General features: G+C 53.6%; 1 protein-coding gene across 1 annotated transcript in view; it reads right to left on the reverse strand.

Annotated features, from left to right (window-relative positions):
- AK8 (adenylate kinase 8) overlaps positions 1–17233 on the reverse strand; it is a 135560-nt gene that overhangs the window by 105554 nt on the left and 12773 nt on the right. The window contains 2 exon segments of the mRNA XM_027556671.1: positions 6414–6482; positions 16179–16292. Of these exon segments, the coding sequence (XP_027412472.1) occupies positions 6414–6482; positions 16179–16292 (183 nt within the window).

Here is a 17233-nt window from a genome sequence, read left to right on the forward strand (position 1 = left end):
GTGTAGCTGTGGCTCCCGAGCAAGTCCCAGGAACTGGGGCAGGAACTGAAGGCGTGCTCCCCGCCCATGTGTTCATGGCCACAGCCAGTCAGGCAGATATTCTGCTGCCAGGGGCTTTTGGCACGTGGAATCTGCTGATCGGCCACGCTGTGTCCAGATGTGCTTTTATTTTATTTGTTTTGGTCATGGTGCATGGTATATAGGCTCCTAGTTCCCTGACCAGGCGTCGAATTCAAGCATCCTGGAATGCTTTCATACATTGGAAGCGTGGAGACTTAACCACTGGGCCACCAGGACAGCCCCCCAGCTAGGTTTTTAAATAGCCCTCATGGATGTAAATTGGTGCAACCACTGTGGAAAACAATATGGAGGCTTCTCAAAAAACTAAAAATAGAAGTACTAAGTGACCCAGTATTTCCACTCCTGGATATACATCCAAAAAACCCCCAAACACTAATTTGAAAAGATGTATACACCCCAAAGCTGATAGCAGCACTATTTACAATTGCAAAGACAGGTAAACAACCTAAGTGTCCCTCCACAGATGAGTGGATAAAGAAGATACGGTGCGTGTATGCAATGGAATATCACTCAGCCATAAAAAAGAGAGAAATCTGCAGCAACATGAATGACTTGGAGGGCATTATGCTAAGTGAAATAAGTCAGACAGAGAAAGACAAATTCTGTATCATATCACTTATGCTGCTGCTGCTGCTAAGTCGCTTCCGTCATGTCCGACTCTGTGCAACCCCACAGACGGGGCCCACCAGGCTCCCCAGTCCCTGGGATTCTCCAGGCAAGAACACTGGAGTGGGTTGCCATTTCCTTCTCCAATGCATGAAAGTGAAAAGTGAAAGTGAAATCGCTCAGTCGTGTCCGACTCTTAGCGACCCCATGGACTGCAGCCTACCAGGCTCCTCCATCCATGGGATTTTCTAGGCAAGAGCATTGGAGTGGGGTGCCACCACCTTCTCCGTGATATCACTTATATGTGGAGTCTAAAAAAATGTAACAAACTAGTGAACGTAACGATGAAGAAACTGAGAACAAACTAGTGGTTACCACTGGGAAGAGAGGAGGGGAGAGGGACAAGACAGGGTAGGGGATAAGGAGGCACAAACAATCATTTATAAAATAAGCTACACAAGATACATTGTACAGCATAGTCAGTCAGTCAGTCAGTTAGTTCAGTCGCTCAGTCGTGTCCGACTCTGCAACCCCATGAACTGCAGCACGCCAGGCCTCCCTGTCCATCACCAACTCCCAGAGTTCCTCAAACTCACATCCATTGAGTTGGTGATGCCATCCAACCATCTCACCCTCTGTCGTCCCCTTCTCCTCCTGCCCTCAATCTTTCAGGGTCTTTTCAAATGAGTCAGTTCTTCGCATGAGGTGGCCAAAGTACTGGAGTTTCAGCTTCAACATCAGTCCTTCCAATGAACACCCAGGACTGATCTCCTTTAGGATGGACTGGTTGGATCTCCTTGCAGTCCAAGGGACTCTCAAGAGTCTTCTCCAACACCACAGTTCAAAAGCATCAATTCTTCAGCATTCAGCTTTCTTTATAGTCCAACTCTCACATTCATACATGACCACTGGAAAAACCATAGCCTTGACTAGACGGACTTTGTTGGCAAAAATGTCTCTGATTTTTAATATGCTATCTAGGTTGGTCATAACTTTCCTTCCAAGGAGTAAGCATCTTTTAATTTCATGGCTGCAGTCACCATCTGCAGTGATTTTGGAGCCCAGAAAAATAAAGTCTGACACTGTTTCCACTGTTTCCCCATCTATTTACCATAAAGTGATGGGACCAAATGCCATGATCTTAGTTTTCTGAATGTTGGGCTTTAAGCCAACTTTTTCACACTCCTCTTTCACTTTCATCAAGAGGCTCTTTAGTTCTTCACTTTCTGCCACAAGGGTGGTGTCATCTGCATATCTAAGGTTATTGATATTTCTCCTAGCAATCTTGATTCCAGTTTGTGCTTCTTCCAGCCCAGTGTTTCTCATGATGTACTCTGCATATAAGTTAAATAAGCAGGGTGACAATATACAGCCTTGACATACTCCTTTTCCTATTTGGAACCAGTCTGTTGTTCCATGTCCAGTTCTAACTGTTGCTTCCTGACCTGCATACAGGTTTCTCAAGAGGCAGGTCAGATTGTCTGGTATTCCCGTCTCTTTCAGAATTTTCCACAGTTTATTATGATCCACACAGTCAAAGGCTTTGGCATAGTCAATAAGGTAGAAATAGATGTTTTTCTGGAACTGTCTTGCTTTTTTGATGATCCAGCGGATGTTGGCAATTTGATCTCTGGTTCCTCTGCCTTTTCTAAAACTCCCCTGGGCCTGTGTTTGTGGCCCCATCACAAGCCTTCTCAGTCAAACTTGCTTTGGTCACGTGAGACTCTGTCTCCAGTGACAGGTGGTGAGCCCAGGGGACCACCAAGCTCATGGGGGACTGAGGAGGAAGATGTGCTGGGGAAGGGGGTAGGGTCCCAGCGGGAAGGACAATGCAATCTCTGTGGTGGGCGCTCAACTAGAGTGGGTGGAATCAAGCCGGGGGACTTGGGAGCTGGGTCACAACGAGGGAACTTGGTTACCATGAAAGTCTATGGTTAAGTGGGCTTTCTCCTAATATTGCTGGAAGGTGGAAGTTTGCTTTTTACTTAGAACTGAAGAGACAGAGCAGAAGTGTTTTTATCATCATGTTAAAGTACCAGTTAGGACACGGATTGGCAAACTACAGCCTGCTGCCTGTTTTTATAAATAAAGTTTTATTGGAACAAACCATACCCTTTCATTTGTATATCATATATGGCTGCTTTCACATGACATCAGAGTTGAGTAATTGCAACAGAGACTATATGGTCTGCAAAGGCTAAAATATTTACTTATCTGGCCTGTGTCTTCCCCCTGATGTAGACTGGCCTCCGAGCTCTGGGCACCTGCCTATTCCTGGGCGGTGGAAGACCACCCACTCACAGGGAACAGTTTGAAGTCAGAGGAAATCCGCCTGTTCAGACCAGACTTTGAAACTCAAACTGCAGGTAACTTGAGGCTGTCTTGTGATTTAGACCCACAAGGCCGAGGACCATGCAGAGCAAGGCCGTGAAACTGCCACTCCTTCACCAGTGCCCCGGGAGGAGCCCAGTGTCTTAGCAGACGTGGGCCTCGCCATCACTTAAGCAGTGTGTGCACATGTGTGCCTGTGTGTACACAAGTGCATGCGTACGTCTTTTAAAAATACATGCACATATTTTAAAAAGCATACGGGTTCTGGTTCTGGGCAAGGAGGAGAAAACCGTCCCCACCCTGTCACCTCCACTGACAGCAGCTATAACGCATGGATGGAATGCAAGGGGGCGCTCCTTGAGGACTCAGGAAGTATATCGTAATAGGGGAACTGGGGAAGAAGACCAGATTGCAAGATCCCACAAAACCAGTACCCCTGGCCTGGTCTCTCCAGGTGGCCTGAAACCTGAGTTGAGCCATAGGGAGGGACAGAGACGGGCCGGGAGCCCCTCTTTCTGGCTTGAGCAATACGAAAGGGGACTCCTGAGATGCAGAGAGAGTGGGGGAAACCTCCCTGTGCTTTCTTCTTTTCTGCTTCTTTGCACTCCTGCCTTGAGGCCTTCCTGCTACAGTCACAGTGACCAGGGGGCTGCAGGGGCCTCAAACTCCATAGCACAGGGGCCCCCTCCTCTCCAGGCCCAGAGGACGCTGCAAAGCCCCACGAGTCTCCCCTCACTGTCCTCCTAGCCCTTGGCTCTGACAGAGCCCGGAAGATCAAGGCCCAGCTTTCTGACCGAGAGGCCAAATAAAGGAAAACCAGGGAACCGGAGGTCACCAGGAAGACAGCAGAGGGAGCACGCAGGAAAGCGATGACACGGTCGTTTATGGACTCCTGGTCACTTCCGAGCTGCACACACACAGGTCCAACCCCAGCCTTCCAGCCTCCCTGAGAAATCAGCCATAGCACAGACCAGTGCCCAGACCCCTCCGAGTGGCATCCACACGGCACCGAGCAGGAGAGACCCGCACAACGTCGAAAAGGCTTGAGAGCTGAGGTGGAAACCACAGCCCAGAGAAGGTGGCTAGAACTCGAGACTGGAGCCCAACTGGGCCAGTCATTTGCTAAGACAAAAATATCAATGTTTGCCATGGAATTCAAGCAGGACTCAGAGCCTCAGAGCAATATTTTGAACATCCAGGATACAAAATTACTAAGGACAGGGCTTCCCTGGTAGCTCAGTGGTAAAGAATCCGCCTGCTAATACAGGAGACACAGGTTTGACCCCTGGTCCAGGAGGATCCCACATGCCATGGGGCAGCTGGGTCTGGGAGCCAAAAGCACGAAGCCTGTGCTCTGGAGTCTGTTCACCACGGCAGGAGAAGTCACCACAGTGAGAAGGGCATGAACCGCAGCTGGAGGGTGGCCTCCACTTGCTGCAAGTAGAGAAAAGCTCACGAAGCAGCAAGGACCCAGCCCAGCCATAAATAAATAAACAAAGAATTTTAAAAATTACTAAGCACAGGGAGAACTGGGAAAATTTCATCTCACGTGGGAAAAGATATCAGACACCACTACCAACATGATTCCAGTGTTAGAATTATCAGACAAGACATGAAAGCAGCTATTATTAAAATAAGCGCAACAACAGAGCTCCAAGTAAATGAATGGACACATTGTAAGTCTCAGCCAAGAAACTGAAGGAAGAGAGAAGAACCAACTGGAGTTTTCAGAACTGAAAAATACAATAATCAAAATTTAAAACTCAGTGGATGAGCTCAAGAGTAGAATTCAGATGAGAGAGAAGAGATTTAATGAGCCCGAAGCTAGTTCAATACAAATGACGAAATCATATCAACAGAGAGGAAAAAAAGAACAGAGCTTTAGTGAGGGAACATGAGGGAACACCAACAGTCTGACCTGACCTTCATGCCACTGGGATCTCAGAAGGAGCCAGGAGAAAGAGAATGGTGTGGGAAATTATGTGGGGAAGACATGGCTGGAAACTTCCCAAGCTTGAAGAAAAACATCAACCTATGAATTCAAGGAATTCAGCAAACCCTGCAAAGAATAGTCCTCCAAAATCCACACCCAGACGTATCATAGTTAAACTTCTGAAAGTTAAAGAAAACAATCTTTAAAGCAGCAAGAGAGAAAAGATGCATTATTTATAAGAGTTCTAATGACTATAGATTTTCACCAGAAACGACGGTGCTAAAATGGAACATTTATAAAGTGCTGAAAGAAAAAATTGGTGATCTAGGATTCTGAATCCAGAAAAAAATATCCTTCAGGAATGAAGGCAAAATAAAGACATTCTCAGGATCTCACTGTTGGTTCAGTGGTTAAGACTCCGTGCTTCCACTGCAGGGGGCCGGGAACTAAAATTCCACACGCTGCGGGGCTCAGTCAAAAAATAAAAATAAATTTTAAAAAATGAATAAAGATGTTCTTAGATGAAAGAAAAGCCTACTCTAGAAGAATTGCTCAAAGAAGTTTTTCAGACAGAAAGGGACACTTGGAACATTAGGAATGGAGAACAAGAGAAATGGTAAATACCTGGATAAATACAACTAACGATTCTCTTGAGTTTTTAAAACATGTTTGATGACTGAGAGCAAAAATGGTAACATCTGCCTGAAGGGATCTTGGTGCATATAGATGCAATACACACGACAGCTACACTAAGAGGGAAGAGATCTACATTGTATGTTCTACCTGAAACGGTAAAACCGACTCGAAATAGACTGGAAATCTAAGTCTGTATATTGTAATCACCAGGTCATTCACTTAAAAAAGAAAAAAAGAGAGATATAGTAAAAAAAAAAAAAAAAAACACAAGCAAAAAATTAAAATGGAATACTAAAAAAAAATTCCAACAATTGATAAATTGGATGAAGATGAAACATGTATTTTTTATGAACCGCAAGGTCACAATCCCTCGGGCCCCGCCCACCTACCCATGCCCCAGGAGGCCAACCTCCACCAAGGGCCTCTCTGGGACCCCTGCGCTCTGACGTCATGGGGTCTGGCGGAAGAGGACTAGTCAGGGAGCAGGGGATGGAGTGAGCGTTGGGCCCCAGCTCTGCCTCTGCCCCCGCAGGTCCAGGCCCCCCGTCCTGCACAGCTTCGACCCTGTGGGCGATCCAGCTTATCCCTGCAGGGCCTGAAGGCTCCCCAGGTGCCTCCCTGTTGCTTTTCCTCCATCCCAGGTGAAGCCCACGTGCACAGTCTGACCTTCGCCAGACTTCAGAGCTGCACCCTTCTCTGCAGGTCATCTCTGCTCTGGGACATGAACACGCGGACCCGACCTCTGACCCTCCTTCATCTGGTGACAGAGCCCTGCTCCCTGGAGCCCCCCAGCCCCCACCACCCAGCTCCACACACAGCTTCTCACCCTCCTGACGCAGTCCTCTTCCTTCAGGCGCTCCTGCATCAGTCTGATGAGCAGCATGTCGGGTACCATCTAAAGGAAAGATGACACGGAATGAGGGCCTGCCCCCCCGACCCCCCGTGTGGGGCTCAAGGGGACACAGAGCTGTCAGGCCAGTGGGCTCTGCTAAGGCCCGAGGACCTGGCCCTGTGGCCATGAAGCTTCTCCAGATCCCTGACCAGGGCCCTGTGGCCTCTGTGAAGTCCAGGGCCAACCTGTGGCCCCAGGGTGGTCCAGACTCCTTGAGAGCCCCCCTATCCCACGCATGTGCATCCACCTCCACTCGCTTGCTTCTCCGGCACCCCGCCCCAGCCCAGATGCTCTCCCCCACCCCCACCTGGGTGACTCCTGGCTCCCCAAGTGCCGCTGCCTACAGGCAGCCCTCCCTGACTCTTCCCCGAGCTGGGCTGGGGGCTGCCATGATCCTCCATGGCAAACTCTGTTACTGTGCTAACCATGTGGACTTCCAGGGGCCTGTGCACACATCTGTCTCCCCAGAGAGCTTCAGAGTTCCTGGATGAAGGGGACTGAGTCTTCCTCTCTTTGGCCACCAGACACTAACGTGCAGGAGGGAGCCAGTCCTGCCCATGTCTTCCCATCCCCACGTCCTGTGAAGCGGGCCCTGGTGTTCTGCGGTGTTTGTCCCACGGAGATGGGCCAACACTAGAAAGGAGGGCTTTCTCCCTCGGAGAGCTGGCTGTGAGGTGCTGACCCGCACCCCTTCCCGCCTGCACCAGCACAGCATCAGGGGTGGAGGAAGCCCTGCTGACTGATGACCTAATGGCACGTCATGGTCCTTAATCCACTCAGGAAGTAGTGCGCCTGCAGCGGCTTCCGCCGAGTGCGTGCTGGCTGCCAGGCTGCGGCCCACGTTTGCAGCTCCATGCAGTCGGTACTACTGTCATCCTCCTTCTACGGTTGGGGAAGTTGGGCCTCAGAGAGGTTAGGCCACCTCCCAGGGCTACACAGCCAGGTAGGAGCAGAGGTGGGGCCTGAACCCCATCAGGCAAGGCTCGGGGAGGATGGGCCAGTGTAGGGTGATGCTCAGAGCGGCCTTCCTTCCGTTTCCTCTCTTCTCAGCAGCCTCTTTCTTGGACCAGAACTGACGTCCCATTTTTCACAAGGTCTGTTCTTTCTAACAAAGCCTCCCACACCCCAGAGCCAATGCCCCTGGAAAACTCACTCCCGGGTGTCCCCATGACCCCCGGTCACTAAAAGCTGGTGCTTCTCCCCAAACTCCCAAACACTGGGCCAGCCCCAGTGCGTACCTCCCAAGCTGCCTCAGGGCTGACTGGTCTCTGGGAGGGGCTGGACTTCTGCCAGGTGCAGGGGAGGGGCCTTGGGACCAGGGCCAGGGCACCCGGCTGTGGGGCAAGGGCCAGAGGAGACCTATCTTACGCACCCTGTGCCAAGCCGGGGACCCAGGCGGGACAGTGGGGACAAGCACCTTGCCCTGATTTCCCCGAGGATCCTTGGCAACATTTCAGTGATGCTGGAGAAAAGTCTGGATCTCTCATTCTAGACCCAGCGTTCAGAGTGACCAGAGCCTGCCTCGGGAACGCTACCGAGTCTGCCTGGAGTGCTGCAGGGACACCTGAAGGGACACAGTGCTGGGATGTCACAGAGCCGCTGGGACGGGTCAGGGGACTGCGCGGGGCTGCTGGCTTACATGTGGACGTTAATAAGTGCCCGTGCACGTGGAGAACACGTCCACACCTCACTCTCATTGGGGCCTAGGAGCAAGGGTCAGGAAAACAGACGGCGCCCGGCCCCTTTAACCACTGACGTTTGCCATGTTTATCTGTGCGAGTGAACAGTTCAGTCAGTTTGCACACAAGAGCGATTCTGAGGTAATGAATGGGGTACTGGACGTGCAGAGAGGACCTTGGAGGTGAGGGGACAATCCTCTCAGGGGCTTGCAGTCTCCTGGATTCTCTAGGAGTGCCCTGACCTGCCATGTCCTTGAGCTGTTTGAATGGGTTCCCAACAAGAGCAGGCTGGGCTTGGGCAGATGGAGGTGGTGATGAAGGATGCCCCAGGAACCAGCCCACAGGGGAGGGTCAGGGGCCAGAGCGGGAGGGGGAGGAAGGTCGTGAGTAGTGATCCAGGAGGTTCTCTGGATTTGGGAGGACGTTCCCAGGGAGAACCTTGGGAGACCACTGGACTGGCTGGGGACTCAGATGCTCTCCATTTGGGCCTTGACCACCCACTGAGGACCCTGGCCAGCACCTTCAAAGCTTTGAGTCTCGCTTTCCGAGTCTGTAAATGAGATGCAGACAAAGTCCTTCAGCGTTGCCGTGAGGATTAAGTGAGGTGGGACATGTGGCTGCTGGTGTGTGTGTGGCCCCCAGCAAGGGCTCGGTGCTGTGGCAATCGTTACCCTGGGGTACCCTTAATAAACCCAGGACGTGAGTGAAATCATCAGGGGCGGGAACTTTGCTTTCTACTGGATCCAAAGCTGAGAGGATGTAAGAGCTGGAGCGGTAGCAACCACTTTGCAGGCACAAGGGGCGTATAAGGGAAGAAAACCAGCACAAGAGGAGAGAGACACCAGGTTTCTCAGCCCCAGAATGGCTTTTCCAGGATGTTGAATTAGAAAAGGAAGAGCAGGCCTTGAAAGTCATGGGGCCACTTCTACAAAGTGGACAGCAAAAGCAGGAGCAGGAGAGAGAATGAATGAATGAGTGACACATAGAGAAAAGAGCAGGCCAGAGGCTAGCCAACATCCAGCCCGTTTCAGTATCTCCTAAGACCTCTGTGTCCTTACATCTGCCCTGTCCTGCTTAAGCCAGCAGTTCTCAACCTGAACCCACATCCTGGAAGAGCTTGTTAACGTACAGATCACTGGCCCCGCCCCAGGGTTCTGACTCCACAGGTCTGGGGTGAGGCTGGGAATCTGCATTTTGAACAGGTTTTCAGGTGATGCTGAGGATACTGGTCCAGGGACCACACCTGGAGAACCACTGGCTTAAAAAAAACTCCAGCATCCAAGAGCCCCACGGTACGTGGAAGAAGTTGCTGGAGAGGGACCTGTCCTGCTGGTGCCCATGTTGCTCCAACTAGAGCCCCCCCAGGACTGGCGAGCGGAATGGGGAGGAGCACTGCCCCTCCCCTCCACGTGGTTCCTATCCTTTCCTGTCCCCGGGTGTCCCTGCCGACCCCAGAAACGGCGATTTCCACCCCATGATTCCTCCCCTTCCCTGCCATCACCCATTCAGGAGGCAGCATTCAAACAGGTTCTGGGACACAGGGGATGGGGGGGTGCAAGCCCATCAAAGAACACAGGTTGAAGGGCGACAGGTCCGGGTGGAGCGTGGTGCCCCCCACGGTCTGCACGGCGGGGGACAGGCTGGTGACTTTGAGCGCGGCCCCTCTCGGGTGCCCCCCACCGCTCCCTGCCTCAGTGCTGTCTCAGTACCAGCTTTGATGTGTCACGTCAGTGGCGGGGGCTTCCCGGGGGCCGCTGCTCGGAGCCCTGCCAAACTGTCTTTGCGGCAATCAGGCTCCCTCCTTCCCGAGCTCTACCACACTCTCCCACCCCAGTCCCCAAAGTGTGGCTTTTGGGGAGAATCAGGGACAAACTGGACGGAGCCCAGTGCAGGCCCTGCTGCTCACCGAGAAGGTCAGCACAGGTGCAGGCCCCCGGCCCTTGTCTCCCCACGCAGGGGCAACGCGACAGCCAGCTGGCCAGGCCCCTTGCCATAAAGGGCAGAATCAGCTGTGTGGCTCCAGTGTGGGCCTTTCTTCTCCTCCCAACACCCAGGCCCGGGACAGAACTGCTGGCTGGGAGCCTCGCAGGTGCTGCCCCTGTCCCGATGGGGCAGCCCTTGGTGTGGCCGCTCAAGCCCTGTCTGTCCCCGGGCACCTCACTGAACTTCTCAAGCCCGAGCTTCCTCCCCCCGGATGACAGGAGCCTGAGTCTTCTCACCACCAGGCCCCGCGCTCAGGGCCCCTGACGTCCCCACGTCACCCTTGGGCGGACGCTTGCTCAGGAGTTGTGGGTGTCCCAAGCGACGGTATGAACTTCCGTCTGGAGCAGAGCGGGGAGGGGAAGGGTTGAGGCTCCTGGTCAGCCTGATGGCACCCCCTCGCCTCTGAAGGGGCTGCTTCTGGGGGAGGAAAGGCCTATACTTGGATTGGAACTCAATTAAGACTTGATCAGAGAATCCTTTAAAGACAACTCTCCTTTTCAAAGTTTCTGCCGCTTCTCGGGGCTGTCAGAACAGGTTTCCGTGGCAGAGACTCTCCTAGTTCAAGCTTCCGAAACAGTGACAGGAGATGGGGAGGCGGGGTGGGGAAGCAGGGGCCTGGGCTTTGAAGGGAGCTCACAGACCCCGGCACGGGGCAGCCGACAGCCCCACAGAGGGAGGGGGCCGGAAGGGAGACCCGAGGGTGGGAACAGCCAGCGAACTTGAAAGGAACCACAGTGACTGGTCCTCGGGTTCCTCTGCCCCCATCCTGGGCTGTAACTTCCTCCACCACCCCAAATCTTCCCAGAGGACCGTTCTGCACCACCTCCTCGAGGGGCAGACAGAGAAGGGCCGAGAGCACAGGGAGTAGCCAGGAGGCAGGTGGGATGGTGGGGTGGGGTCGGGGACGGGGACCAGACCACCCCAGAGGACTGGGAGCCAGGACTGAGGGGAGATCCTGGGAACCTCTGCAAGGGACCACACTCTGTGTGGGCATTGGCAGGCTGAGGGCACAAGTCCCATGATTTGGATGTTATTAAATGGTGATGGCACCTGGGCACTTGGGTGCATCAGTCTCCATCAGGCTCTTGATTTGTAAATGAGACTGAAGGGAGGAGCTAAACAGAACTAAAGTTAGGAATAACCCAGCTTTGGCACGTTCTGGCTGGGCTGGCCTTCAGAGTGTGGGTCATTTCATCACACAACAAACACAGGCTGGTCTGCTCCTTATGCAAGAGTCGCGTTCCAAAAGAAACCTCGATTTAGCAATCACTGCGCTGTACACGGAGAAGGCAATGGCTCCCCACACCAGTACTCTTGCCAGAGGAGCCTGGAAGGCTGCAGTCCATGGGGTCGCTGAGGGTCGGACACGACTGAGCGACTTCACTTTCACTTTTCACTTTCATGCACTGGAGAAGGAAGTGGCAACCCACTCCAGTGTTCTTGCCTGGAGAATCCCAGGGACGGGGGAGCCTGGTGGGCTGCCGTCTATGGGGTCACATAGAGTCGGACACGACTGAAGTGACGCAGCAGCAGCAGCAGCAGTGCTGTGCAAGTAATGACTGCCATGAGAAAAGATGGGTGGTGTGTGGGGCGGGCTCCCAGCTGACCAGACGAGGATTCCCCAGGGAGGGTGACTGACTCCAGATGCCCGGCCCCACATCCAGAGATCCAGACTAAGGGAGTCCCACAGGTGCCAGGTGACTAACCCGCTGCTCGGGTTGAGGACCTCTGGAGGGGGCAGTTTTACGTTTGCAAATATGCATGCTTCCTGCAGGGATTTCAATTAATAAAGCTTTTCTTTTTTCCCAGTAAAAATCTAAAATAATCAAGAGTGATCACATTCAGCTTCAGCTACCAAGAAATGTCCCTTCCCCGTGGAACCTCTTCACCTTCCGATCATGTCCTGTGTGATGAGAACCTAGCAAGACTTGACTCTTTTCTCCCAAACTCCCAGAGGGGCCAGGACCAGGCTGAGGCCCAGGAGCCCTGGACACAAGCCCAAGGCGGGGCTCAAGCTCGGGTCATACAGGTGTGGGGTTGGCACCTGGGCGGGCGCCACCTTCAACTCGTACCCTGGGCTCCAGTTGGCCTGACGCTGGCTCCCTACCCAACGCCGCCCCCCCGGGGGCCACCCCCTCTGAGCCTTTTTGTGGTGTTTGTGACACTAACTCAGGTGGCAGGCTTGGAGACGGACCCAGAGGGAGCAGATGAGGACCAGAGACTCGACAAAGCAGGTGAGTTCACCGCAGAGCGCCAAGGTGGCTTTGGTCCTCGTGGAGAGGAGATGAGAGACACCTGCCCAGGGAGGTGAGAGACACCTGTTCCCAGTGCCCTGGGGCAGGGGTGGGCCAGTGGCAAGAACCGCGAGACACCCACCTCCTCGGGGGAGTTTAACCCTGACTGGAGAAATATGGATAAGTTTCCTAAGCATGACAGTGTAGGGCTGTGTGTTTTTAATTTAAAGTGCCTTTACCTTTTGGGGTGTGGAAACAAAGACCTCCCGAAAGAGGAAAGCCCAGTCCGCCCAGTGGCAGTCTGCGCCAGCGTCTGGCAGGCAGAGGACTGGGTGGCTTTACCGGCGCGCTGAGATGGGAGTCCTGTGTGCGTGGCTAGGGGAGTGGACTTGGCCTTCCGGTCACAAGCTGTAAGTGGGGACAAGGATTAGGGAAGCTGGCAGCTCACTTTGAAGCAAGTTCTGGCCATTTGGGACCGACTGTGACCGGGGTTGTTGCTGGGCTTCCTGGATTGAACCAGAGGCACAGGCTGACTTCCTTCCAGTCTAATAACTCTGAGCCCGCTGGCTTCTGGGGCCGGTTACTGAAGACAGCAGGTTGGTTTCCTGGGCTGGTTGCTGTAGGCTGCGGGCCAGAGATCTCTTCTGATGTCTGGTCCAGCCATTGTATAATATATTCAGCCTCTCAGCAGATATAGACTAGCATACCCTCAGATGAAATGAAGTGCCATGCGGGTTTGCTTTCAAATGACCAGGAAGCAGGGGGCTGGGGCATCTCCATGGGTCGGGACTGCTATGAGCTGATGACACTGCCTGAAGCCAGATGATGGGTCCGTGGATGTTCTTACATGCTTCCTACTGCTTCTGGGTACCTTTACAACTTCTTGTAACAAAGCTAGAAACCACCCAACCATAGAGCTGTTTCCTATCCCTGGCTGCCTGGAACCCCCAGCCTCCTCAGCTACCCCTGCCTATGTGGGTCTTCTGCCAGATGCTGGGTTCTTCCACATCACTGCTTTTAGCACAACTCAGGTTGGCTCCACGGAGTCCCTAAACCTGGCTGCCTGTATGCTCAGAGCCACTTTCGGGGCTTAGCAGGTGCTCAGAGAACCCTCAGGAAATGAGTGAGTCCAGCGACCAACGACTGCGTGAAGGCTTCCTTGTCCTGCGGCCTGGGCTGGGTACCCTCGGTACCCCCTGCCCCAGTCGCTAGAAGCTCCCGGGGGCGAGGAGAAGGCACTCATCTTTGGGTCTCCCGTGGTTTGGCGGGAGGGTGCTTGGCATACAGGAGGCAATTGGGAAGTGTTTCAGCCACCACTTGGAAATTTTAAAGATGGAGATGTCTTGGTTAACATGGACTGTATGAGAGAATTCCATATAGGAGGCAGAGCAGAGATTAACAGGAGAAAATTACGTATTTGAAGGTATTATTGCTGCTTGCAAAAGAGAGCTCTAAAGGCTCTGGATCAGCAGCGCTTTAAAGACAACGCTTAATGAGCGGCCTCGTGGGCAGGCGGCTCCGCGGCAAGGCCACGCACCCCCTCGCCTCTCAGAACCTTCCCCTCCTTCATCAGTCCTGACGCCCTGGCCTTTCATCTTCCACCCACCTGGGCCTCCAAACCAAAGAACCCCAACAAGACACCCTTGAAAGCACTTCGATGTGGTCTGATAATTAGAGTAATGAAACCCAGGAGGAATTTCCTTAAACTCCCTCCTCGCTGTTGAATTTTATAAACCTAATAAAAGCATCTTTATCCTAGAAATCAGCCTGCCTCCCCCACCCTGGAAAGTTTAGCTGCTGCAGGAAATGAGATAACCACTTTCTTTCTAAAACTGGATTCCACCCCTAGAGCTGCCATCCCCCAAACTCCAACCACACACTCTGACTCCGGCAAGACATGGGGGCTGGGCAGAGGGCATCGCTTGCTTCCCCGAGAGTCCTGGCCAAGAACATAGGGTCAGCAAGTGCTCTGGATTAAGCGGTTTTAGAGCTGATTCACCAGCTGGGAAGGTAGAGAGGCTAGTCTTGCTGAGTGAGGTTTTCTTTCTCTTTCACCAAATTGTTACTTTCAGCAAATCAGCAAATTTGAGGTCAGGGGTTTGCCTGAGTGACACGTCATCTCCAGGAACGTCCTCACCCCAGCAGGCCCTCCCGCTTACAGCCGAGCTCCAGGGCCTCGACATACCCACTGTGCACACCCCTCACCAGAGCTGGTAGGGCCCCGCGGCCACCTGACCAGCGGGCCCACGCAGCTCCCTTTTCTGGAGACTTGGCCTTGGCGCTGCCTCTGGAGATGGTCTGAGCTGAAGACACAGGAACCAGGACGAGGCAGGCGGTCATGAGCAGGCAAGGACGACAGAGACGAAAGGACACAGAAGACGAAGGGAGAGCCGCAGAGAGAATGGACACAAGGCACAAGCGACCACGAGGGGCAGAGCAGGCCAGGGTGCTGCCCAGGCTCTAGCCTCAGAGACGGGGAGCTGGACGGGCACTTCCTCCATCCAGAGCCCAGGGCTCACTGCGTTACCTTCAGATTCCCTTTCTTGCCCTGGGCAGCCCCGGCGGATCTCTGCTACTTACAACCACGGGCTGGCCACGAGAGTCATCCCACCGGCCATCACTCATAGGCTGCCCATGAGGCCTGGAAGCTTCCTTCCATGTTCTTGGAGGAACAGTGACCACACATGGTCACTATCTGGTCAAGAGCCTGCCTGTGAGTGAAGGTGAAGATGGGAGGCAACCAGCCCTCAGCCACGGCCTCTGTGGAGGCTGGCGGGAGACGCCGGCTGGTCACCCCGACAAGCCGGCCAAGCCCTGGGATCGCGACTGTTCTCAGCCTTCTCCCCGCACGAACAAGACACAGCCCGGGTGCGGGTGAGGAACGCCTGAGCGGGTGGGCAGCCCTGCTGTGCTGTGCTGGATGCCCGCATTCCCCAAAGTCCTACAGGACCTTCAAGCGATGGTGCTGGGAGGTGGGGCCTTTGGGAAACAATTAGGCCCTGCAGATGCAGCCTCGTAAATAAGACCAAGAGGCCCCAGAGCTGTCCTGTCCTCTGGCCACGGGAGGCCACGGTGAGAAGACTGCTGTCTCCCAACAGTGAGTCTGCGGGCACCATGACCTTGGACTTGCCAGCCTCTAGGAATGTGAGGGAGACTGCTTCCGGGCCACCCAGTCTGTGACAGCAGCTGGCATGGACTAAGGCATCCTCTTATGTGCCAAAGGGGAGTTTTTGAAAAGATATTTGGAAATTTCTGTTTGTATTTAAGAGAACCGACATGCTTAAGCCCTAAGTTTCCCTTTTAAAAATGTCTTTCAAAGACAGTGGTGGTGGGATGGTAGAAACAGACCCCCAGCCTCCGGGGATGCCACAGGGAGCCCTCCCCAAGGAGTGGAAGGAAGTGGCCCTGAGCTACAGCACAGGGAGAGCCAGACCACTGCCCTTTACGCTCCCCACCGGCTCAGGCCTGCCAGGTCCCAGTGCCAGCCAGCAGGCACAGCGCCTGAGGATGGAGGCCCCACCGGCCCTGCCCATACCCACGTGATCCGGCTGACCCCGAGCACAGCAGGGCGGGCCCGCACCCTCCATGCTCACTGCCGCTGAGGCTGGTGCACCACAAGCCCTCCCCCCGGTAGCCCCCGGGATCTGTGCCCTACTGAAGACCTCTCCCCTTCCTTTGGTCCCATCCTGCCTGGGTCTCATGTCACCCCAACCCACCAGGAAATGGAAGGAGTGCGGCAGCTGATGGGGGCGCCTTGCGGGGAGCTCTCACCCCATCCTGTTTCCCAGAACCCGTCATCCTACCTTGAACTTCTGATAATGCATCCTGGCGTCTGCCGCCAGAGGGGAATACTCCTTTGCTATCAAGCTCTCCACGCTGAGAAGATTGGTGCTCAGATGTTTGGCAAGCCACATAGCCTGAAGAAAGGAAAGGGGAAAAGAACATTTTTGTGGGAGGAATGACTAAGGAGGACACCACTCCAATGCCCAGGCCCTTCCATATTCTACCAGGAAGGGCTGCCCACAGGGCAGAGTCATCGTTTCTGGCTGGAAGGAGGCCACTAGGGGAGACAAAGCCACAGAATCCCTCCCAGCCATAGGATTCTGCTTGCCTGCCATTTCTTCTTCAACCAGCCATTGACTCTAAGTGGACCTGGAAAGCCTACGCTTTACTGCCCTCAGTTCAGTTCAGTTCAGTCGCTCAGTCGTGTCCGACTCTTTGCGACCCCATGGACTGCAGCACGCCAGCCCTCCCTGTCCATCACCAACTCCCGGAGTTCACTCAAACTCATGTCCATTGAGTCAGTGATGCCATCCAGCCATCTCATCCTCTGTCGTCCCCTTCTCCTCCTGCCCTCAATTCCTCCCAGCATCAGAGTCTTTTCCAATGAGTCGACTCTTTGCATGAGGTGGCCATAGTATTGGAGTTTCAGCTTAAGCATCAGTCCTTCCAAAGAACACCCAGGACTGATCTCCTTTAGGATGGACTGGTTGGATCTCCTTGCGGTCCAAGGGACTCTCAAGAGTCTTCTCCAACACCACAGTTCAAAAGCATCAATTCTTCGGCACTCAGCTTTCTTCACAGTCCAACTCTCACATTCATACATGACCACTGGAAAAACCATAGCCTTGATTAGACGGACCTTTGTTGGCAAAGTAATGTCTCTGCTTCTGAATATGCTATCTAGGTTGGTCATAACTTTCCTTCCAAGGAGTAAGTGTCTTTTAATTTCATGGCTGCAATCACCATCTGCAGTGATTTTGGAGCTCAAGAAAATAAAATCTGACACTGTTTCCACTGTTTCCCCATCTATTTCCCATGAAGTGATGGGACCAGATGCCATGATCTTCGTTTTCTG

The sequence above is a fragment of the Bos indicus x Bos taurus genome, chromosome 11 (assembly GCF_003369695.1).
Source record: "Bos indicus x Bos taurus breed Angus x Brahman F1 hybrid chromosome 11, Bos_hybrid_MaternalHap_v2.0, whole genome shotgun sequence".
Taxonomy (NCBI): Eukaryota; Metazoa; Chordata; class Mammalia; order Artiodactyla; family Bovidae; genus Bos; species Bos indicus x Bos taurus.